This window comes from Cajanus cajan, chromosome 7 (genome assembly GCF_000230855.2).
Source record: "Cajanus cajan strain Asha chromosome 7, NIPB_CcT2T_4, whole genome shotgun sequence".
Classification (NCBI taxonomy): domain Eukaryota; kingdom Viridiplantae; phylum Streptophyta; class Magnoliopsida; order Fabales; family Fabaceae; genus Cajanus; species Cajanus cajan.
In genome coordinates this window covers 53408931-53434597 of record NC_138523.1, presented here as the reverse complement: position 1 = coordinate 53434597, position 25667 = coordinate 53408931, and the positions used below count along the sequence as shown (strand labels likewise).

The window sequence follows — 25667 nt, the reverse complement described above, 5'->3', positions numbered from 1 at the left end:
AAAACCTTGCTATACTCTAACCACGATAATTATTCTTGTTATGTAATCAACAGAAAAGTCATATAAGCATGTATATATGAATCATTATAGTTCTTGTGGAAAAAGAAAAAAAAAAACCACCGGAGTATAGAAAGTATAAGATTTGAAGTTTTTTTTTAATCTAAAGTATGAATAAGCACCGATTAAACATTCAAATGTGAAGCCTCTAATATTCTACCTATTCAAGCTAAAACGTTCATCTCCATAGGCCATATCCGACCAACACAGTATAACTGAAAAAGTATCGCAAGTTCATCACTAAACTAAAAGATAAATCTCTAGTACTGTAAGGTTTTTCCACGGTTGAAATTAGGAGTGTGCAAAAAATTCAAACAGATACATGATAGATCAATTTTTGTATATTTTTTTTCTATGCAATATTTTTTGTTTATTTAACTTTTATTAGTATCATATTGTGATATATTAACTTTGATTTATTCTAGCTAGTCATTTTGGTTTTAGTTGTAAATTTTAGTTAATTTTCATATTTTTTCCTATTTTGACATTATTTTTTGTGTAGGCCATATCTATAGCTCCTGACATCAGATTTGGATGTTTTTAGTGTCTTTGAAAAGATAAAAGAGAGTACAACTTCTCTATTGGGAAAAAGACCAGTTCTGACATTAACCGACCCAAAACTGCGTTGCAAAATAGTAAATGACTGCAACTAAATTGAATAAATTAAAGGTATAATTGTTTTATGTCCAAATAAATAAAACAAATGCACATATATATAAATTACCTTATGAAAGCTAATATCTAGTTTATCGCACTTGCTCACAATCCTTAAACCATGAATATCCACCTATGTATATAATTGTTGTGTGTTGTTAGCTTGAAATGTCCAAAAGAAATATACTTGATTCAAGGACATACTTGAAGGTGTAAGGAAAGCCAAAAACATGCCACTATTTGTATGTAGGAAGTCTTTTGATACAAGGTTACATGTCCAGTGAATTTGGTAAAGAAAAAGTCCTATCCAAAATGACCATTTATCATAGTTAATTAGTTGTACAAACTCACATGGATAATATATAAATCATAGTACGTAGCACAGGAAGATACTAATGACTTACAAGACCAAAAAAAAATTCAAAAAATACACACAAAAAAGCCTAGCTAACATAAACATCAAAATCACATATCACTGTATTCGTGAAATGTGCACCTCCTTTGCACCATAACTGTGAAGTGAATGTTAAGTAACAAGAAGGAGATAAAATTGTTGCATTCTTTAAAATTCAATTATTTAACAAAAAATTATCTTTCAGAAGGCATTCTTTAGAGCATTCAAAAGGTTGAGTTTATTTATGAAACTAGTGTCTTAACAAATTCTTTTCACAACAAATTGTGTAGCAAAATATATATATATATATATATATATATATATATATATATATATATATATATATAGAGGAAGGTTCAAACGACATCAGTATAACTTTTACTAAATGTTACACCGTTCAATAACTTTATATTAATTGTGAATTTTGTAAATCCAACCGTTAGATTGAAAATTCCTTACTCTTAGATCATATATACAAAATTTTATATTAATCTAAGATGATTTGATACTCCATTCTTATAAAACAAAATTGACGTAATATATTCATTTCAAAATATACTAAAATATGAACACTTTGATTACCTTCAAGTTGTTTTTCAATTTTAACAAAATTTGATATACATATAAAGTGATATGAACTTTCAATCTAACGGTTAGATTTACAAAATTCACATTTAATATAAAGTTATTAAGTAGTGTAATATTTAGTAAAAGTTACACCAGTATAATTATAACCCCTCTAAAAAAAAATATTTGAATTCGGTAAAAGTTGGTTATGAACTCAAAATAATTTGATAACCGTGAGGGCCTTCTAATGCCCTGTCAAACACACGGTTAGACTCTTGTCCCGTGAAAAATACGTTGGAAAACATTTACCTAATGCTAGATGCAAGGCAGGTTCTTTCTTGGAAATTGCTTATGAATTTTAGTTCTTCTATATCCAAGAAAACTGCGTGATATATCCATCCTTATTGGTTTTGCACAAACATGAGAGCAGACTCAAATGTTGGGTTATTCCTTGTTTCTTTGTTGTTGTTCATCATTGCACTTGCACCTCAACAATTGTGCTTTTGCGGAAGTTCAACCTCTGGCCACGCAATGAATGAGCGAGAAGCTCTTCTAAAACTGAAAGAAAGTTTCTCCAACAGCTCCATGTTTATGTCCTGGGAAGGAAATAGGAAATGATCACTGCCAATGGGAAGGACAGGGATGTGATGGCAAAAAAACATGTAGTTGCCGGCGCATCTTAATTTGCACGTGCTCATCATAAACAGCTAATGGTGTTCACCCTTCTACATTCGAGTTGAAACACTTGAACTATCTCACCAACATGCACTTTGCTGCTGGCCATGTCAATTCTACATTTCTTGCCAGTGTTCAAGTTCTGAATCTTGCACAAAATTTACTTTCTGACCCTATTCCTGATGTTTTTATGAACTTAATTGAGTCCAATTCGAGATCTTAACCTTGGTTATAATAATCTCACTTCACTTCCTAATTGGTTGGTTAATCTTGATTCCCTTGTCCATCTTAATCTTTCTAGTAATCCCTACAAGAGGGTTGAAGCATCCGTGTTATCTATCTTGATAAACATGTGCTCTCTCCGATCATTAGACTTGTCATCTAGCATGGCTATATTTGAAGGGTCGGGACTAGGTCATAGAAACTATTGTTTGCCCAGAGAACGTTAGATCCTTCTGATAATCAATTACATGGGTCAATTCCAGCTACCTTTGGACGGTTGTCATCTTTAGCTGTGTTAGATCTTTCTAACAATCATTTGAATGGAAGCATTCCTGAAAGCCTTGGACAATTGGGGAATCTAGTGACCTTAAGGGTAGCTAATAACTTTTTGACAGTTATCATATCAGAGATTCACCTTGGTAACCTCTCAAATTTGATATATTACAAATAGGATTCAACAATCTTGATCTCAAGACAATCCGATTGGACACCACCTTTCAAGTATTTACAAGTCCTTGGAATGGCCTACAATAATGTGACACGTTTTCTTGCGTGGCTTCAAACACAGGAGCAACTTGTTACGTTAGACATCAATAACAATCAGATGAGTGGATATATTCCAAAAGATTTTGGTCATCATCTTCCAAACACGTAAAGGCTAAATCTCTGTAGTAACAATATAGAGAGTTCAATATCAGACTCTTTGTGCAAGATGGAAAGCTTGTTCTTTCCTGATCTCTAGGAGAACAGATTTTCTGGCACAATTCCCAATTGTTGGGGAAAGCAATTTTTCTGAGTCTTAAATCTGGCCTCAAATCAGCTATCGGGCACCATTCCGAGCTCATTTGGGAATTTTACTGTGGGATGGTTGAGTTTGAGCAACAAGAGTCCCTCTCCATGGAGACCCTTTTCAAGCCTTGCAAAGCAACCCTTTGGTTGCAAATTTTGGATCTAGGTGAGAATCAATTTACAGGGAAAATACCTTCTTGGTGGGCATATATGTTCTTGAAAATATAAGGCTGAGGCAAAACTTGTTTAATGGTGATATTCCAACATCTCTCTACAAGTTTTATAATTTGAAAATCATGGACCTTGCTGATAATAATTTCTCAGGTTCAATCCCTCGTTGCATTGGTGATCTCCGGGGTATGATGATAAAAGGAGTTGAAGCACAACCAGCATTCACTTATGATGCAAATGAATGGGGAAAAAGGAATTTCAAGCAAGTCTTGAAAGAAAATGAATATGATTACACAAAAGAATACAAGTATCCATATTTGGTAAACATAGACTTGTCAAGTAACAATCTCATGGGATCAATTCCTGATGACTTAACCTCTCTTTCTGGATTGACTGGCTTGAACTTATCACGTAATCACTTGTCAGGAAATATCCCAAGTAATATACAGAAAATGAAGTCACTGGAATCCCTTGATTTTTCTAACAATAGCCTTTCTGGTCCTATCCCAACCGTCATGTCCTTCATGGATAATCTAGGCTTCTTAAATTTATCCTACAATAATTTTTTAGGTCTCATTCCGATAAATGATCATTTTCTCACCTTTGATAATCGATCTTTTCTTGGCAATTCACGTCTCTGCGGAGGACCCCTAACGAATAAATGTTCGATTGGTGATGGGGTTAGGGTACCTACCAGCGTTGACCATGAAGACAAGAATGACAATAATGATAAGAAAGAAAAGTGCTTTTTAACTTTGTCATTGTGCTTGGCTTCATAACAGGGTTTTGGGCATTCTTTGTAACTATTGTTGAATAGGGATTGGAGTTTGGAGACACATTTCCCTTACGTGGATGGGGTTGTAGATAAGATGTATGTAGCCATAATGGTAAGGGTAGCAAGGGACAGGCAGAAAAGGTGAATATGAACCATGGGACATAATCAATTCATCTATCAAATAAATCTTGTGGTTGGTCCAGAGTTTGTGATTGTGTTTTCAAATTAAGCTTGTAGATGGTCCAGAATATTTATAACTCCGTTGTTTCAGTTCGAATTCAATGTCCAATAGTGTTACTGCGTTCATTTTCATCTTTATGCTATGTTGCTTCTCTTCATGGTTCATAGCGTAATTAGTTGTTTGTATTAACATGATTTTTGCCTGATGGTGCATTCTGAGATGATGTCAGTTTTCCTTTTAATGCTTTTTTGTTTTGATCTTTCTATAGGTTTAATTTGTGTCATGTGCTATTGGTGTTCCAAGTTGTGAAGATGATTATTATTTCAGCCATCGAAGAATTTGATTTTTTTTATCATTTTTTTGTGACCTGTCCTTCCAGGGAGATCATTGGATAGCACTTTCAAGTAGGTTTATTCCTTACATTCTATAATATTTTCTATGGAAACCAATAAGAGAAGCAAGAACACTTGAAACTTTGATAATAAAGTTCAAGCAAGCAATATAATCGCATGCATGCATCATTATTTATTTTTAATGAGTAAGAATTACAAAAAGTAAGAAAGAAACAAAAATTAAAATCCCAATATAACATTTTTATTGCATCAAATAATAATAGAAAAGTTAGTTGAGGTAGACAGTAGTTCCAATGTTAGAAAAAAAAATATCATAAGTTGTATCATATTTTGCAAGTCAATCAACACATGAATTAGTTTCAGGAAGTATGTGTTGCAAGGTGACACTCTAAAGTAATTGCAACAATTTTTTAATTGCAATGATCAAGTAAAAATACGGATGAAACTTTCATGATGAAAGTGATCCTAACTGTTATGAACTAATGTAAGATCATGGTAGAATCCATATCACACAACATATAACACCATAAACTTCCTTTCAAGTTTTATAAGAGCATGAAAGAGAGCAAAAGATTAAGTCTTGATACTAATTGAATTTTTACATGAGATAGAGAAATTAGTAATTCAGTTTCTCATATGATCCTGAAAAAGACCTCCAAAACTTGTTCTTCCTGAGTTACCAAATGAGTTGTCATCAATGTTGATTTTGATTGCAAAAGATGCAAGTGTTTTCCTTTTTGACTTGATGACTTTGTTATTGATGATCCTAATTAATGGTTAAACATCTTTTTAATATTGGTCAAAAGAGTTTGAATTTGATTAATAATATGTCAAAAGTCTCAAAATTGATCTTGAAATATAGATGCATTTCTAACTTTCCATAGGATCTAATTGGTATGTTATAAAATTTTAGTCCTTTGAGATCGTTAAGCTACCAATCATAAATATTTATATGTTGATGATAGGGAAGAAAGTTTGGATAAGGGGAAGAGAAAGAAATTGAGATTTAGTGTGAGTAGGCAAATGGAGACGTGATTGGATTATAAAATAAAGATATGAACCATTACGTGAAAAATATACATTAAAGTTTCATATTTGTTCCCTTGTTGTCATTTTATTCTTAGAAATCAAGAGAATATCCTTTGTAACATTACTAAAGGCTAATTAGTTGTGGATATAAATAAATAATAAAAAGAACAGCCCAATTCAATTGACCCCAATTATTGCATTTATAAACTCTTTATAATCAGTTAGTAATCCCAAAGTATAACATGTTGCCTAGAAGATTTTGTATACATTCATTGTAATAACTAGTGTAAGGTACGATATAAATTAAAAATGCTAATGGAAGCAAGAGTCATATCTATCTATAAATAAATAATATATCCAGAACAATTTCTTTTTTTCAATAACTCTCTCCAAAATAATTTTTTTCTTTCAATAATTTCTTCTTAAATATTTCTTCCCTCCAATAACTCCCTCTTAAATATTTCTGTATATGAATATTATTATAAAATAAACTAATATTAAAAATAAACAAATATATCAACATAAAAAAATTAGATAAAAAATATTTAATAATTACTAATCATTATTAAAATTATGTAAAATTCAATTGTTATATATTATAAAAATTATTTCCATAAATAAAAATAAAAATTGAAAAATAAATATATAGATTATGTAAAAGAAAATAGTTTTTCAAATATTGACTAAACTAAAAAAATATATCATTCTGTATATAAATATTATCATAAAATAAATTGCCATTAAAAATCATTAAAAATAAATAAATATATTAAAAACAAATATATTAATATATATATATATATATATATAATTGGATAACAATCTATAAATAATATAAAGTGTTCTTACCGGGAATCCGAGGTAGGGATGATCCGCTGGGTAAGATCGGTGAGCCTCCTTCACTGGTACGCTGATGCTCCAAGATGGGGGTGTTACCTGCAAAAAAGACTCCGATGCTAAAGTTAGGGTTTGTGTGAATATGAGTCTCGTATAAATAATGCACGTAGCTTTGTGTGTATTAGGGTTTTGTTGGGCCTTGGGCCCGAGATCAGTTTATGACCTAATTGGATAGCGAGCCGATGTCACATAGCGCGTGTCCGAAGTCGCTCCGCGCTGTGATGTCGAGCTCAAGCTCGGCATAGCAGTACGGATAGTACACTAGCCCCCCGAACTCCGAAGACTGTAGGTCGAGGAGTTAAGACCGAGCTCGACAAGGGGTCGTGACTTTTCACGTACGCCTATTTGTCATGACGCCATGTGTCATAACCGTCACCTCGTTCCCATAACGCATGGGCGGCGCGGTGACAAGATTGTATTTTTATTTGTTTTATGACGTGGCCTCTTTGGGCCGATGTGGTGTTCCGATGTCCATGTTTCATGGTCGGGCTGAGGAGCTCGGCAATAATGAGCTTACTGCTTGGTTAGACTGGTAAACCTTTGACCGAGTCAGCAGATTAGTGAGGGACAAGTCGGCAACTCGGCTGGCCAGTACATAAAGGAAACAACTTCTTTTCTCTAAAAATATTTTAATAATTTTTACAAAATTCAATTGTTATACATTATAAAAAAATATATATAAAATATTAAGAAAAAATGGATAAAAATAAACATATTTTTATGTAAAAAAAACTAATTTTTTTAAAATATTTCAACAAATTTTACTAAAAGTAAAAGAAAAAAAATTATATATGTTAATATTTGTGATTATACGTCTATTAAAAGTAAACAAATCTACAAACACTTCTCTAAAAACTTAACAACGTCATCCCTCCAAAAACTTCTTTCAAAAACTCCTTCCAAAATTTTATAATAATTAAACCATATTCCGATTAACCATTGAAAGGCTAATATATTAATAAAAAAAATATAAGAATAATAAATATTTTAATATTTGTTTTTGTAAAATATTTTATAGTGTAAATAAGAATCAAGAAAAATATTTAATATTTATTTTTACTAATATAAAATTAAATTAAATTATAAAAGAATGTTTTTTTTAGATTTAGGGTTTAATATTAAATTATTTAAAATATTTGGACAAATTCAATAAACATTTCATAATTTAAATGATTATTGATTATTATTAAATTTTCATTTCAATATTATTATGACAAATTATTTTCCGTTTTAATATTATTCTTCATTTCATCAAAATTTAAAAAAAAATATATATATATATATATATATATATTTGTGAATTTATAATATTTTAATAACAAAATAATATTTTAAATGAATTCATATTATATATATAATATGATTAAATTATATAATATATTATATTAAAGTATAAATTATATTGTATTCAAAATATTATTTGATTTAAAATTCAAATAAAACTATTAACTATTACAGTTTAAAGAAAACCATTAAAATATATATGCATATATATATATATATATATATATATATATATATATATATATATATCATAAAAATATTAATTTATATATATTCATAAAATTTTATAACATAATATTAATAAATATTTATATAAAATCTTAAAATAGAAACAGTAATGTTATTACAAGACTATTAATTATTGCAATTAATTAATTGGAGTTTTAAAGTATATGGAAAAGAAAATCGCATAAAGTATACTAATTATTTCATTAAATTAACATTAATGTATTAAAAATTTATGTATAATATTTATATTAATTTTTAATATTTCACTTAAAATATGTAAAAAAAATATTAATTATAAAAATTATTAATTATTAAAAATTTACTTTAATGCATTACAAATTCATGTAAAATATTTTTAATATTTCATATAAAATTTAATTAATATTAATATTTTAAATAAAAATAAAAATATTGATGTATAAATTATTTGCCAAAAATTTGCATAAAAATTGAATTATATATATATATATATATATATATATATATATATATGTATGTATGTATTCTCCGTAAAAATACTGATAAAAATGTTTCTTGTAAAAAATTATAATTTAATATTAATAAATATTTATATAAAGTATTAAAATTATTAATAAAATTAATAATAATAATTTTTCATATAAATATTGCTAACGTTTTTTTAATAAGATTTCATTGTCTGTTTATTACTCTTTTCATCTCTAAATTAAAGCTTTATTATATCAAAATACAAAATGTGGTTAACGACAGTCGACAAAACACCCTTGTATTTAATATTTAAAAACATATTTAATTTCAATTAAAATGCATCTTTATACAAAATATTTTTAATTAGAACAATCTATTTTGAAGGAAGTACAACCGATAAATAATAGAATTTTACTTCAATTAAATATGAAATTATATAATAATATTAAAATAAAAATATAGCTCACAAAAGCATAAAATAATAAAAAAGTGTGTATATATATATATATATATATATATATATATATATATATATTCACATCTTATTTTTTATATTTTTTTTTTTATATCTCTCCCCTTCAATAACATAATCTTCATGCTATTTTATTTTAATTTTTATATTTATCTGACAATTTTGAAATAAAAGGAAAGAATTCTTGCCCATGATTTAGACATAAAAAACTATATTTTTTTATTAAATTTATATAATTGTATCATCTTTTAAAATGATATAAAATATTAAAATATATATATTTTACTAAATAAAAATTAATTTATTATTAATAAAAATAATTAAATTTCTGTGCATTACACGGATAAATCGACTAATTACCATTAAACTATACAACTTTTGTATGTTATGTTTTGTAATATACAATTTTATTTCTATTATTTTTTATCTTAAATTATGTTAATTATATAATTTTTAGTTTTTATATAGACCCATTTAACCATTTTAGCAAATAACTCTATATTGTTTACTAAACCATCAAGTATCTGTCGACACTAGTTCGATGATCGATTTGGTGGAATATTAAAACGCTACCATTTTTTAATCTTCATTTTTGTAGTATCACACTACTAAAATTTCTCTTATTACATGCGACTTTTTTTTTTTGCAGGTAATACCTTCGTGGATAATATATTTTTACGAATTCGCAGGAAAGTTTCCTAAAAAAAAATTTTACAGGAAAGTTTCCTGCAAATTTTTTAGCAAGAAATTATGCAGGAATATTTTTTACGAAAAAAATTAAAGAAATTATTATAAAATCTATCAATAATTCTTTAACTTTCAAATGCTCACAATGAATTCATCCGAAACATTTGTTTTCAATTTCCATACCTCCAACATGTGATACAATCTTTTAAATTCTAAGATTGTAGATTATAAGCCTAACACTCAACCATACAAATCAACTTATAAGGTAAGTCTTACCCCAACTTATATACTCTTTAATTATTTTATTTTTAATCGATGTGGGACTTGAAGTTTTTTTAAAATATTAAACATAAATTTAAATATTTTTTTTATTTTTCCTGCGGATTAAAATTTGCAGGAAAATTTGCAAGAAAAGTTACTTGTAAAATTTTTCTACCATTTAGTAAACATTACTTGCGAATTTATTTTTGCAAGTAAATTTGCAAGAAACAAAATAAAATTCTTACAATATTTTTTGCAAATTTTTACCATGGAAATTTTTTTTTATGATTATTAAAATTGTAACAAAATTTGTAAGAAATATCTATAAATTATTTTTCGCAAATAAATTCACAAAAAAAATTTACGAATATTTTTTGCAGAAAAATTTACAAAAAATTTCTGCGAATATTTTTTTGCAGGAAAATTCGCAAAATAATTTTGTGAATATTTTTTTTGCAGAAAAATGACACTTTTCTAGTAGTGTCATTTTAACTTAAAACTACATAAAATTTTTACACAAAAAAATATAATAATTATTCTTATTTCTCTTTTACTACTTTTAGCATTTTTTTCTTTCACGTACGATAATTAAAAGAGATACAGGTATCTCTATTCCCACTAACTGCTTTCACTTTTAAAAAAAAATAATTAAGAGGGAGGTTTCTTTTTCTTTAATAAAAATAAAGATAACTAATATTAACGTGTTGAAATATGTTTGGTGGTGTAAGCCTCTTCGTTTTTAGCCGTTTAAATGATTGAATTTTATTTTTCTTGTGTTTTATTATATTCTTTTGCTCAGACTTGCTCTGATCTAAACTTTCATTAAAAAGATAATTAGTAAATAAATAAATAAAAAGAAACACGTGTTTGGCGGTGCGTCAACTCTATAGGTCCGAGTTACATGAAAAACGGGGATGCAATCAATTAAATACGCTATGAATATATTCACATTATGGATTTGCAAGAATGTGGAACATCAGGCATATAAATACTTGTGGTGGGTGGTGATTACTTACCAATTACCATCCATATGATTCAATCATCTATTTGCATGATCATGGATGTCTTTCCTTCTAATGTTAAATTTGTTTTGCTTTGGTTACTATGTACATTCATGTTCAACTCCGTTACATGCAGTTTGAAGGTTCATTGCAACGAGAAAGACGTGCACATACTCCTACTCTTCAAAGAAGGAGTCACAGATCCTTCAGGCTTCCTCTCTTCATGGATCACTCAACAACATTGTTGTCAATGGACAGGAATTAAGTGTGACAGCATCACAGGCAGAGTTACCGAGCTCAATCTCCCTTGTCATGCAGGAGACAAGGACCACAAATCACACTGCCTATCAGGTCAACTCAACCTATCTCTGCTTGAACTTCAATTCTTAAGCTACTTGAATTTGAGCAATAATGCCTTCAAGGGTATCCAACATAATCCAAAATGTGTTAATATGTCAAGAGACGCACGTTCTCATCACTGTACAAACTCGTCCAACCTCCAAGTTCTTGATTTGTCATATAATCGTGATATTCTCATTGATAATCTCCATTGGATTTCCCATCTTTCTTCTTTGCAATATCTTAACCTTGATGGAGTTGATCTTCACAAGGAAATTAATTGGCTTCAATCCGTCACCATGCTCCCTTCACTTTTGGAGCTACACATGGAGAGTTGTCAACTTGAAAATATCAATCCATCTATTCAGTATGCTAATTTCACTTCACTTCAAGTTCTAGATCTTGCTGATAATATTTTTTTATCTTATGAGTTGCCCACTTGGTTATTCAATCTAAGTAGTGACATTTCTCATATTGACCTTAGCCAAAATCAGATACATGGCCAACTGTCTAATATGTTGTCAAATATTAGAAGCATTAAATTCTTGAATTTGTCTTATAATGCTCTCAGTGGACCTATTCCAAACTGGATAGGACAACTTGAACAACTACAAGAACTTGATCTTTCTCACAATTCATTTTCTGGCCCAATTCCCACAAGTTTGGGAAATCTTTCATCCTTGGTTGTATTGAAACTCAACTTAAATAACCTGAATGGAAATCTTCCGGAAAGTTTTGGGCAACTCTGCAACTTGGAGGTCCTTACAGTTGCTGATAATTCCTTAACAGGAATTGTGTCTGAAAGAAATTTAAGGTCTCTTTCAAAGTTAAAGCACTTGTACTTGAGCTCACCAGCCTTAATATATGATTTTGATCCTGAATGGATCCCTCCTTTTGACCTTCAAGGTGTGTGGCTAGGATATGTGGGTGGCAAACTTCCTTCATGGCTATTTACCCAAAGTTCTCTCAGAACTCTAATCATTACAGACTCAACTGCTTCATTTGAACCTCTTGACAAATTTTGGAACTTTACTACTCAACTTGAATTTTTGTCTTTATCTAATAACTCGATCGGTGGGAACATGTCAAATGTGTTGCTAACCTCCAGAATTGTTTGGTTGACTTCCAATAATCTGGGAGGTGGCGTGCCTCGATTGTCACCAAATGTGGTTCTCTTGAATTTAGATGGTAACTCTTTGTCTGGATCCATTTCTCCTCTTTTATGCCACAAGATGACAGAAAAAAGCAATCTTAAGTCCTTAGACTTGCGTTATAATCTTTTATCCGGAGAACTCACAGATTGTTGGAATAACTGGGAATCATTGGTTCGTGTTAGTTTGGGGAACAACAACCTAACAGGCAAGATTCCTCACTCCATGGGATCATTGTCTAACCTTCTTTCATTGAATTTGAACCGCAATAACTTGTATGGAGACATACCTTTGTCTCTTAAAAATTGCAAGAACCTATTAATCCTTGATCTTGGTAACAACAACTTTTCTGGAGCTGTGCCAAGCTGGATGGGGCAGTCTCTAGAAACTCTTCAACTAAGATCCAATCAATTCAGTGGCAACATTCCCCCTCAGATATGCCAACTTAATTCTCTAATGGTGATGGATTTTGCAAACAACAGCTTATCAGGACCAATACCCCAATGCTTACATAACATCACAGCCATGCTTTCTGATTCAACTTCAACTTATGAGATAAGATTTCGCGTTGAAACAACCGATTCAATAATGGATTTTGTATTTCCTGTGGGTTTGCTGATAAAAGGAAGTGAATTAATATATAAGGACATGGTCTATGTTATTGATCTTTCAAGTAACAGTTTGTCAGGAACCGTGCCTTCAGAGATATTTATGCTCACTAGATTACAATCCTTGAATTTGTCCCGTAATCAATTAGTGGGGACAATACCAGAAAAGATTGGCAACATGAAGCAGTTGGAGTCCATTGATCTCTCAAGCAATCGTTTGTGGGGAGAAATTCCTCAATCCATGTCCGGTTTATCTTTTCTTGGTGTCTTGAACCTGTCTTTCAACAATTTTATGGGCAAAATCCCATCAGGGACTCAACTTCAGAGTTTTACAAATCTTAGCTATATGGGTAATCATCAACTTTGTGGACCTCCACTTACAAAGATCTGTCCAGAAGATGAAGAATCCAACAACACAAAACCGATAGTAGAAGATGAAGATGATGATTATACATCTGCAGTTCATTCATGGTTCTATATGGGTTTGGGAATTGGATTTGCAGTGGGGTTTTGGGGAGTTTTGGGAGCCATTTTCTTCAACAGGAAATGCAGGCATGCCTATTTTAGATTTCTTCACCGACTATATGACATGCTGATCCAAATATAAGAAATTGCAACTGCGGTAAGCAAAGAATTTTTTTTATTGAACTTTTACATCAATCTTTTTTTTTCTTTTCTTTTTGTCTTATTTTTTGAATAAACTAACTTATTACTTACCCTTGCATTCTCTATGTACGTAATTTGCAGGTCCTTGATGTTCATCCTTGGACTACCTATCTCACCCACAGGTTTACAAGAGCCACAACGTGGCATGCATTATCGACCACATATATATCAATAATAATAAACTTGGACCAATAATTTCATGTTTCTATTTATCAAGTTACTTTGCCTATTGCAAATAGTTATGTTTCCTCGGTTAGATCTCTGCTCTGTGGTAAAGTTGTATCGTTTCTTTACACTAGACTGTGACAAATATAAATATATATATATATATATAAATTATAATTATCCCGGTGTAACTTTTATTAAGTATTACATCACTTAATAATTTTATATTAATTGTGAATCTTCTAAATTCAACCATTAGATTAAAATTTCATATCAATCGTTAATTTAAAAATTATTTGATATTTCGTTTCATTAATTCAAATTAATGAATAATCATAAAAATATTTTATACGTTGATTTAAATTAATGAAATTGTACTATTCGTACTGCGTAACCGAGTTCCGAGCTCGACACCACAACGCAAGCCGACCTCGGACGCGCACCGCGTGACATCAGCTCGGCATTTAAGTGAATCATAACTGATTCCCGAGGATCTCGCCCCAGACGAGGTCCGTTATCTAATCATATTACATCTCATCTCAGGCCCAAGGTGCAAAGCAACCCTAAATCACACCAAGGTACGTGCATTACATATACGAGACTAATACTCACACAAACACTAACTTTAGCATCGGAGTCTCTTTTGTAGATATCACCCCCATCTTGGAGCACCAGCGTACCAGTGAAGGAGGCTCACCGATCTTACCTGGCGAATCACCTCTACGGCAGATTTCCGATAAAAACAGAAATAAAGTATCAAATAATTATTTTTAAAAATTTATAAACTTAATTTATATATTAAAAAATTTTAATTTAACAACTAAATTATTAAAATTTAACATTATCCATAAATTATTAACTAGAGAAATTTTATCAAAAGTTACTCTTAAAACTTCTTTTCTCTCTACATATATATAAAGATGCTTTTATACCAAATCCTATTTCAGCATATGAGCCAAAGCATAAGTAGGAATACTTATTAATCTCCAGCAGCTATTTTTTGAATTCTGCTTCATCATTTATAATACATTAATTTTGACATCAACCTTCAGCTAGCATAAGCTACTCATTATATGTTTAAAAGTATTATTCATTAAATTACACAGTCGTCAATGAGTTCGTTGTTAGTGTCTCTGAACAGCTATCCTTTGCAAAATTTAAAAGGGGAAAAGGGTGGGGAAGAAAACAAAATCATAATAGATTTGCAGTGAAATGCAGTGGTACATTTATAAGGCAAAGAATGTAATGTATACGATAAACAAAGCTGTTTGATATAGTCTGAAATTCAATGCACGATGGCAGTGACTTTTTCTTGGTGTCATATTAAACTACTGGTTTATAGGCCAGTTGACAAAGAAAACAAAAACAACAGCAAAAGTCAAATAAAATAAAATAAAAAAACAAAAGTATAAATAAAGAAAATCAGCAGTGCCGCCAAAGCTAGCTGTAGGGTAAAAGGGTGAAATCTGAATAATTGGATGACATTATTATATTGCCCTTGCTTTTATGATATCAAAGCTCATCTCACTAGAATCCGTTGCTTGCAACTCAACTTGAATGCCATCAAGTTCCCTCTTGAATCTGTCCTTGGAGCTGGCATACACCATCTTTTCTCTCACCTTTGATGTATCCGGAGCCCTAAATATGAGAAACAAGGAAGTAAAAACAAATATATGATAGCAAATTCAGTAGAGTTATTTTCCTTTGTAATATGACAGTGTCATAGATATGAACAAACTACGACTTTAGTATGTATGCTGCGTACAGGAAGAGAGGGGTAGGAAATTACCATGCAATGAAAAAAATCTTGCTTTTTTGGCAGTTTTCATCAGTGGTGAAATCAAAATCAAAGACAGCATAACGGCACTCATTGGCAGGTAGAGCGGCATTGAAGTCCTCATAGGTTTCTTCTGGGCTTCCAAGCTTCTCCACTACCACTTCAAAGTTCTCAATCTTAAACACAATGAAACGGTAGTTCCTCTTTGCCTTCAGCTCTTGGAACTTTAATTTACACTGATCAGTAACAGCCATTCCAGATGCCGCGTTCGCCTAAAAGCATTTTTGGCAACCAAGAGAAATGCATCAGTATGAATTCATATGCAAATAAATAGGTTGGTTACGTCACATTTTATTGCCAACTCCAACACATAAAACAAGACTTTGGAAAGGAACACAAAAAAAATAACTTAATCCTATTCGTATGAAACTAGTAGAAGTATTCGTGTTAGTCCCATACGAAATTTTAGGTACGCTTTCCATAAAGACTAAAACTTCCCCCTGTAGCAGATCTAGCAAAAAAAATTCTAGTTCTGCACCAATGAATCAATGTGCTTGCAAAAAATTTATAGAAACAGATTAACAATTTTAAAAATTAAAAAATTAGACACATCCAACGGAGCTATAAGCATAGAAATAACATCATTTGTGCCACTATATAACGCATTTTATGGAATTGTTCGCATTGACCTTCGCAATGTGTACAGATAGGCATCATTAAGGTCAAATGAATATTTGTCGATGAAAAAAAGAATGTTGGATGTAATTTACATATTGCTCTGTCTAACCTGCCATTTCCTTATTCAATAAAAAATTGGTTATCCTGTAGATCTTATTATGCATCAAGAAGCATAATATATCGTAGAGGGTTAGCGACACAGAGAACGTACCATGTTGTCGCGATTGATAGAGAAAGCCTATGGAGAAATGAGAAAGAAAGGAATTGGGAAAGAGACAGAGGAAGAGATCCTTATTTTGGGTGGAGGCAAATGGCAATGAGAGCATTGAGACAAAAACGGAGAAGCAAGAGAATTTTGAGGAAGGAAACAGAGGTTGACATCTCTCAAAAACTTTAATGGGTGATAATATCCAATCCACCAAGGAACAACGTACCCATGCATTGCACGTACTGTTAATTCTAGCCAACCATGCTCTATAAAGAACACTTAAATCTGTTAAAATTAAAAACAAGTTTGTATACACATTTTTGTTCATTTTACAATATATTTTTAAACTCCTATTATAATTTGTGAAACAGTATTGCTACAATTTTAATTGTTAAACTTTTTTGCATTTTTGACAAAAGTTAAACTAATGCTTTTAATTTAAAAATACAATCTCTCACATAAAAAAAAGCCGTTCGAATCAACAACAAAAAAATTCATTTGACCTTATAAAATGTAGTTCAGAACAAATATTAGAAAGATTGCAAACTCTCTTAAAATGTTGGTGACAACATAGAGATGGATGCAGTTTTAACCGGGCAAAACCTACATACTTAACTCTATATTTTATAATTAAAAATAAAAAAATTTAATGAATATACAGCACCATAGAATTAAAACAGCAAAATCCTGTACCTTGAGGTCAACATCATTTTGTTTTATTATTTTAAGAGTGAGTTGTCATATCATACGCAGTTCTCATTCATCAATTTATAAAACTGCAGCTCGAAGGCAACATTGAAGAACTTTTTAGGTATGCGGTCATCGATTGCCAAATTAGTAACTAACTAAATTTGACCGACCGACATATTAATAATGAAAAAAAAAATCATAAACAAAAAGTTCATATCAGATAATATTGGAGCCATTTCTCGCAGTCAACTTATAACTTATTCACCACAAATCTTTATGATTTATGATAACAATAAAATCATTGCACGCAAACCCAATGTAAAAAAGTAATACAAAAAAGTATACGAAAGAACATTTCAGTTACAGAGAATTTTAAAATAAAAAATTGGAAACCATGTCCACCAGACATGAAATAGAATCGTCAAAACTTCAGGCCAAGGAACCGAGATGCGTGTGCAATTGACTTGGGAATCATCCGAAAGACCATCCCAGCCCCCATATTAAACCTCGGCAAGAGGTTCTTCTCTAGCTTCCATCCACTGCTGCTAAAAATAATGGAGAACTGAGTTGTCAGACATAATAGATCAGAAGAAAACAATGCCAGAAGACACATGAATACGAGAATTATGAACAGATTATTCAGAATCAAAAGAAAGTAATGCCATGAATCATTTTTACCAAATTAATTCCAAAGCAGAGAATATGAAATTGGAATTTACTTTCCATTTCTGCAAAAGTGGTTGCAGAAAACATGAACAAAAATTTGCCAAAGAGAACTTATACACATGTTTGAACATGTATCTGAAGTCCAAAATTTTAATAATCATGAACAAGTGTCCTTCATATGTCTGTCAACGGACTAAACCTCGACCAAAAATCTATGACAGTAACTAAGAACACTTGCAATTGCACTGATGAGATTGGATCAACACAAGCATGGCAGAAGTATTATCCATTTCCACCCGCAGAAAGCTTGTGAATAAATATTTTCCCGGGTATTCTATGAATAAACATAATTTTAATAACATCCAGGTAGATGCTTATTTTTTAAAAATGATGCAACGTACATCCCATTTGGAAGATCCAAGCATCACCCAAAAATATAAACGTCTAACTAAAGTACTAAACCAAATCAACAATGTCCATTTCAAGATGTTTCAAGACATAAAATAGATATATAATTTAAAACAAGATTCTGAAATTCCAGGGTATTCTCAGAACATCATAGATATACATGAAATACAAATAATATCATAAACAAAAATAAATAAGGACATTAGACCAAGTTTATTGTTGAAAGACTTACTTCTGTTGATAACCCCATCGGCTGCAACCACCTAAGGAATAAAATTGTATGAAAGGATTAGACTTAGAATGATGGGGAAATGTTGGGATATCGAATCCAGAGTATCCATACACTTAAAATATTCCAGGAAAAAAGAAAAATCAATACAACACAACAATTGTGTAAAATCCAAAATATTAAAGAACCTTCTGATCAATTCCATGACCATTTCGAGGGCAGTTATAGCTGAAGTGTCTATCTTCATGACAGAATAAGCAATTAGCAAACATTGCTCGCTCTGCATCACCAATGAAACAATTTTGAATCATAAGATAGCAGATGAAAGAAAGTAAAACCTGTTACATTACATATTTGTGCTTATATTGTAACAGAGATAGAACGTATCTATACAAGTTTCAGGGGAGTAGATTGCAAGTCCAAAGAAAGAATGAATATTCCGTAGGTGTGTTATGTCAAATTTTAAACATCTTAAATAAGGAATCTAATTATCTATTGTAAGAGAATGGCTACAAATCTGAGCTAATGGAGCAAAAATCAAAATGTTTATCACTCAGATAAGATCTCACTGATTACCTATAATAACATAAACATTTACCAATTGTCCATGCATTACTGTTATTTATGTGAACTTCAATTGAAAACTGTATAATTAACAATTTTCATATAACATACAATTTTGACAATTCTAATATTAAAAATTGAAACTGAAAATTAAAGCATTTCATGAAAAGCATGAAAATTTTAGCATACCTGCTCGAGCCGCATGGCATTTTCCAAGTGAATGTCCAATTTCCCCACAAAAGAAGCAAATTTCCTCATTATTGGATAGATTTCTCAGTCTGGGGCATTGTTGGAATTTGTGACCCAGCTGTCGGCATGCCTGGCATCTCTGGACACACCAAGTTACTATTCAGTATTTACATACTACAATGGGCTAATTCTAATAATAATAATATTAACTTCAAATGGAGCCTTTAGGAACAGTCTACAATTATTCCAGGCTAGAGCAACATAGAATACAACCACGGAAACTAGATATATGGATCCTGCTACATACCTTAGAATTTTCAGTAGTGGGTCCTCCAGTTTTCCGAACACGGGCTTGTACTGGGGTTGCTCGGCTAGTTGGAATTTTTGGGTCTATTGAGGGTGCTGGGTCTTCAGTTTTCTGAACTGGGGTTTCAGTGGTTGGATTCGCATTGTGTTTCTTAGATTCTAACCCTTCATTTTTTAGTGAACTCTTCGATTTCTTCTTTTTCTTGGTCATCTGTTCTGGGTCTAATGGGGTTGATTGGTTAGTTGAAATTGTTGGGTCTACTAAGGGTGCTGAGTCTTCAGTTTTTTGAACTGAGGTTTCTGTGCTTGGATCAGCATTGTGTTCCTCAGATTCTAACCCTTCATTTTTTAGTGCATTCTTCCTTATCTTCTTTTTCTTGGTCATGAGTTCTAGGTCTACTGGGGTTGCTTGGCTAGTTGGAATTGTTGGTTCTATTGAGGGTGCTGGATCTTCAGTTTTCTGAACTGGGGTTTCTGTGGTTGGATTAGCATTATGTTTCTCAGATTCTAACACTTCATTTTGTAGTGAACTCTTCCTTTTCTTCTTTTTCTTGGTCATCTGTTCTGGGTCTAATGGGGTTGATTGGCTAGTTGAAATTGTTGGGTCTACTGAGGGTGTTGAGTCTTCAGTTTTTTGAACTGAGGTTTCTGTGCTTGGATCAGCATTGTGTTTCTCAGATTCTAACCCTTCATTTTTTAGTGCACTCTTCCTTTTCTTCTTTTTCTTGGTCATCTGTTCTGGGTCAACTGGCGATGCTTGGCTAGTTGGAATTGTTGTGTCTATTGAGGGTGCTGCTATAGGATATAAAGATCTCTGAACTGGGGTTCCAGGTGGCTCAGCATCATGTTTATTGAGTTCTGCCCCTTCCCTTATAAGGTCGCTCCTCTTCCTCTTTTTCTTGCTTGTCTTCTGACCTTGGTCTATTGGGTTTGCTGTGTCTTCTGGGGGAGCTGAAACTGAGATAATTGGGTCAATTGAGGGTGCTACTATAGGATATACAGAATCTTGAACTGGGGTTTCAGGTGGCATGCCAATGGGTTCATTGGGTTCTGCTCCTACACTTGTGAGCTCACTCCTCTTTTTCTTCTTCCTCTTTTTCTCAGTCATCTTCTGACCTAGGTCTAATGAGATTTCTGTGTCTACAGGGGGAGCTGTGCCAATTGGGATGATTGGGGGGTCAATTGAGGTTGCTGCTATTGGGTATATAGATTTCTGAACAGCGGCCTCAGGTGGGGCTTCAAGCAGCTTGTCATTCTGTTCGATGGGTTCTGCCCCTTCAATTTCTAGCGCACTATTCTTTTTCTTCTTCATTTTTTTCTTTGACATATCCTGTACTGGGTCTGTTGAGATTGCTGGGCAAATTGGGATTACAGGGCAAGGGTCCATTGGAATTGCTGGGTGTATTGAGGGTGTTGCTATAAGGCATGTAGCTGTCTGAATTGGGGATTCTGGCTGTTCTGTATCGTGTTTACTGTTATTAGGTTCTTCCCCCTCCTTTTGCTTCTTCCTCTTTTTCTTCTTCATCTTCTGATCGGTGTCTATTGGATTTGCTGGATCCACTGGGATTGTTTGGTCTGTCAGGAATGCTGGTTGTAGGCATATTGGGGTTGCTGGGTTTTGTTGGACCTGGTTTGGTGCCTGGTTGAGGGCTATGTCCACATGCAATGGGCTTCCTTGGTTCTCCACCTTCTCTTCTGAGCACATTATTTTAACTCTTCCTCTCTTACTTTTTTGTTTTCTTCGGCTCTGGTCAACTGGAGTTGTTGGATCATCCAGAGGCTCTGCACTAGGTGTAGAGCAAGGTTGAGGTTGAGCAAATACTTTACTTGGCTCCACCACTTTTTTCTTTTCTGGGTTAATTGGAGTTGGCAGGTCTGTTGGGGGTACTAGTTTAGGTTCCGAACACACTTGAGGATGCTCTAGCCTAGCTTCAGTTGGTTCTGCCCCTTTTTTCACGTCTGAGTCATTTGGGAATGGTATGCCTAACATAGGTGCCAATTCAGGTTTGGGGCAGACTGGAAAGTTCTCAGCATTGGCTTCTGACTCTTTCTTCATCTTAATTTTCGGTTCCGAGTCTGGGGGGCATTGTTGAAGGTTCTCTGTATTGTTGGCCTCCTTTGATTCTGGTTCTGGTTCGGCCCCTAGAGGCTTAAGCACATTCTTCTTTTTCCTAGACTTCTTTATCTGGGGAGTGTCTTCTGGGGTTGTTGCATCCGGGACAGGACATTCTTCATTTATTCCTGAGACCACAGGTACATATTTAGAGCAAGGTTGAGGTTGAGGATGTTGTGCATGTGCTTCACTTGATTCTGGCTCTTTTTTCTTTTCAAGGTTCATTGGCACTGGCAGGCGTGTTGGGGATGCCAATTCAGGTTTGGAACCTGCTAGAGGATGCTCTACATTAGCTTCAATAGATTGTGCCGTTTTTTTGAGTTTTAAGTCACTAGGAATTGCTATGTCGGATGGGGGTGCCAATTCAGGATTAGGACACACTCGAGATTGCTCAGCGTCATCTTCTGCCCCTTCTTTCATCTTATTTTCCAGGTCTGGGACTAGGGAGCTTAGTTCTGGGTTCTCAATATTATTGGACTCCACTGGTTCAGCCCCTTTAAACTCAAGCACATTCTTCTTTTTCCTCGTCTTTTTCCTGGGAGTGTCTTCAATGGGCTTTGGATCAGGTACATCTGGTTGGTTACATGTCTGAAGTTGTTGTGCACCTGGCATGTTCTTCTTCTTTTTCTGAAAGGTTGGGTTAACATTCTGTGCAGTTCTTTCAGCATTTTCGTCTTGCTGTACAATTGGGATTGGTGTGTCTAATAAGGCTTTAGAGCATAAATCCCCATTTAAATCAGCATCACTTGGTTGTGCTCCTTCTTCCTTCATAATGTTGGGTTCCACACCTATTAGGATTGAAGGATCACATGCTTGTGAACCTTGCACACTCTTCTTCTTCTTCTTCTTGGGGGTTGAGTTAGGGTTCTGTGAAGTTGTTCCAACATTTTCATCTTGTGCAACAACTGGGATCGGAGTGTCTAATAAGGGTTTAGAGCATAAATCCCCATTCAAATTAGCATCAATTTGTCCTGCTCCTTCCTTAGTAACATCTGCTTCCACACCTACCGGGATTGAAGGATCACATGCTTGTTCACCTTGCACACTCTTCTTCTTCTTCTTCTTGGGGGTTGGGTCAGGGTTCTGTGTAGTTGTTCCAGCATTTTCATCTTGTGCAACAATTGGGATCGGAGTGTCTAATAAGGGTTTAGAGCATAAATCCCCGTTCAAATTAGCATCAATTTGTCCTGCTCCTTCCATAGTAACATATGCTTCCACACCTACCGGGACTGAAGGATCACATGCTTGTGCACCTTGCACACTCTTCTTCTTCTTCTTCTTGGGGGTTGGGTCAGTGTTCTGTGTAGTTGTTCCAGCATTTTCATCTTGTGCAACAATTGGGATAGGAGTGTCTAATAAGGGTTTAGAGCATAAATCCCCATTCAAATTAGCATCAATTTGTCCTGCTCCTTCCTTAGTAACACTTGCTTCCACACCTACCGGAATTGAAGGATCACAAGTTTGTGCAGCTTGCACACTCTTCTTCTTCTTCTTCTTGGGGGTTGGGTCAGGGTTCTGTGTAGTTGTTCCAGCATTTTCATCTTGTGCAACAATTGGGATTGGAGTGTCTAATAAAGGTTTAGCCCATAAATCCCCATTCAAATTAGCATCAAGTTGTCCTGCTCCTTCCTTAGTAACACTTGCTTCCACACCTACCGGAATTGAAGGATCACAAGTTTGTGCAGCTTGCACACTCTTCTTCTTCTTCTTCTTGGGGGTTGGGTCAGGGTTCTGTGTAGTTGTTCCAGCATTTTCATCTTGTGCAACAATTGGGATTGGAGTGTCTAATAAAGGTTTAGCCCATAAATCCCCATTCAAATTAGCATCAAGTTGTCCTGCTCCTTCCTTAGTAACACTTGCTTCCACACCTACCGGAATTGAAGGATCACAAGTTTGTGCAGCTTGCACACTCTTCTTCTTCTTCTTCTTGGGGGTTGGGTCAGGGTTCTGTGTAGTTGTTCCAGCATTTTCATCTTGTGCAACAATTGGGATTGGAGTGTCTAGTAAAGGTTTAGCGCATAAATCCCCATTCAAATTAGCATCAAGTTGCCCTGCTCCTTCCTTAGTAACACTTGCTTCCACACCTACCGGAATTGAAGGATCACAAGTTTGTGCAGCTTGCACACTCTTCTTCTTCTTCTTCTTGGGGGTTGGGTCAGGGTTCTGTGTAGTTGTTCCAGCATTTTCATCTTGTGCAACAATTGGGATTGGAGTGTCTAATAAAGGTTTAGCGCATAAATCCCCATTCAAATTAGCATCAATTTGTCCTGCTCCTTCCTTAGTAACTTCCACACCTACCGGGATTGAAGGATCGCATGGTTGTGCAGCTTGCACACTCTTCTTCTTCTTCTTTTTCTGGAGGGGTGGGTTAGAGTTCTGTGCAGTTGTTTCAGGTTTTCTGTCGTGCGGAACAATTGTGATTGGTGTGTCTAATAAAGGCTTAGGGCACAAATCCCCACTCAAGTTAGCATCACTTTTCAGTGCCACTTCTTCCTTGGTAACATCGGGTCCCACACCAATCTGCATTGAAGGATCACATGGTTGTGCCTCTTGCACACTCTTCTTCTTCTTCTTCTTCACGGTTGGGTTAGGGTTTGGTGTTGTTGTTCCAGCATTCCCCTCTAGCGGCTCAATTGGGATTGGTGTGTCTAATAAAGGTTTATGGCATAAACCCCCATTCGAATTAGCATCACTTTGTCCTGCTTCCGCTTTTTCCGTAAAATCGGGTTCCACACCAATCGACAACGAAGGATCGCATGGTTGTGCTCCTTGGGCATTCTTCTTCTTCTTCTTGAGGGTTGGATTAGGGTCCTGCGTAATGGCTTCAGCTTTTTCCACGTGTTGAACAAATGGAATTACTTTATCGAGTAAGGGTTTAGGGCATACCTCAACCTGGGGCTCTTCGTAAGATTCCTCTGTTTTCTTCTTTCTCTTTTTCTTCTTCTTCGTACTTCCTTCTTCCGGTGAGGCGAGTGTTTGAAGATTCTCATCCTCTATGCATTTCTTCGTATCCAATAACTCGCTCGGGACATTGCAATGGCTATCAGCCATAGCCATGGCAACAGAGTAAGGACTCGAAAAACTGTTCACGCAAGCTAGGGGATGCGGCTCAGTTACTTTGCTAATGCTGTAATGCAACAGAGGGAAACTAGGGTTAATAGGGTTTTTGCATTTTTTTTTTTTTCAATCACCAGAAAATGGAGGAATGCTTCCTGGATTTTTATTATTTTTTAATAATTTAATTATAAAATATTAATTTGAAGATAATAAATTTAATATATTCTGTATTTATTTAACATTGTTTTTTATTATACTAATATTTCAGTTTAATGATTATATATAATTAAAATTTATAATAAATTATTTATATATATAAATATTATATTTATATTTTATAAATGTTATGTAAATAAATATTTCAAATATATAAAATATATTTTAAGTTTATAATAAATATTTATATTATGATAATATTATTTTTAAATAAAATAATTTATTTTATAAATAAATTGTATTAGATTAAAAAAAATAAAAAAAATTTAAAAAAGCATTATTAAAGAAAAATTTGTAAAAAAATTCTCATACAATATAGTTTTTTGTATTTAATATATAATGATAGATATATAAAATAGATTTTTATATTTACGTTGTATAATTTATATTATGATACATTTTTTTTATCATTGATAAATTATTTTAAATTTATAAATAATTAATTTTAAATAAATAGGATAAATAAAATTTGAAAAAGATTAGAGGTTAGAAG

The 25667-nt window shown here is 33.0% G+C and overlaps 3 protein-coding genes across 6 annotated transcripts; 1 reads left to right on the top strand and 2 right to left on the bottom strand.

Annotated features, from left to right (window-relative positions):
- Window positions 1-1579: 1579 nt before the first annotated feature.
- Window positions 1580-14272, top strand: LOC109795187 (receptor-like protein EIX2). The gene is made up of 3 exons (XM_083061007.1): window positions 1580-4299; window positions 11132-13864; window positions 13990-14272. The coding sequence occupies exons 1-2, from the start codon at window positions 3655-3657 to the stop codon at window positions 13847-13849; spliced, it is 3363 nt and encodes a 1120-aa protein (XP_082917133.1). The 5' UTR covers window positions 1580-3654; the 3' UTR covers window positions 13850-13864; window positions 13990-14272.
- Window positions 14273-15321: 1049 nt separating this feature from the next.
- LOC109814971 (actin-depolymerizing factor 7) lies at window positions 15322-16874 on the bottom strand. Of its 2 annotated transcripts, none has more exons than XM_020379518.3 (3): window positions 16740-16874; window positions 15863-16122; window positions 15322-15711 (listed from the first exon to the last, which is right to left on the bottom strand). In XM_020379518.3, exons 1-3 carry the CDS (start codon window positions 16740-16742, stop codon window positions 15561-15563), a joined length of 414 nt encoding a protein of 137 aa, XP_020235107.1. In that variant the 5' UTR covers window positions 16743-16874; the 3' UTR covers window positions 15322-15560. The 2 variants fall into 2 exon arrangements, with proteins under 2 accessions (XP_020235107.1, XP_082916207.1); XM_083060081.1 differs by having other exon boundaries at window positions 16638-16745.
- Window positions 16875-17625: 751 nt separating this feature from the next.
- LOC109814949 (uncharacterized) lies at window positions 17626-25048 on the bottom strand. Of its 3 annotated transcripts, none has more exons than XM_020379491.3 (6): window positions 24788-25048; window positions 19790-24712; window positions 19483-19621; window positions 18918-19009; window positions 18733-18763; window positions 17626-17971 (listed from the first exon to the last, which is right to left on the bottom strand). In XM_020379491.3, exons 1-6 carry the CDS (start codon window positions 24956-24958, stop codon window positions 17952-17954), a joined length of 5376 nt encoding a protein of 1791 aa, XP_020235080.2. In that variant the 5' UTR covers window positions 24959-25048; the 3' UTR covers window positions 17626-17951. The 3 variants fall into 3 exon arrangements, with proteins under 3 accessions (XP_020235080.2, XP_082916206.1, XP_020235088.2); XM_083060080.1 differs by having other exon boundaries at window positions 24794-25048; XM_020379499.3 differs by having other exon boundaries at window positions 17626-17968; window positions 24788-25047.
- Window positions 25049-25667: the final 619 nt, after the last annotated feature.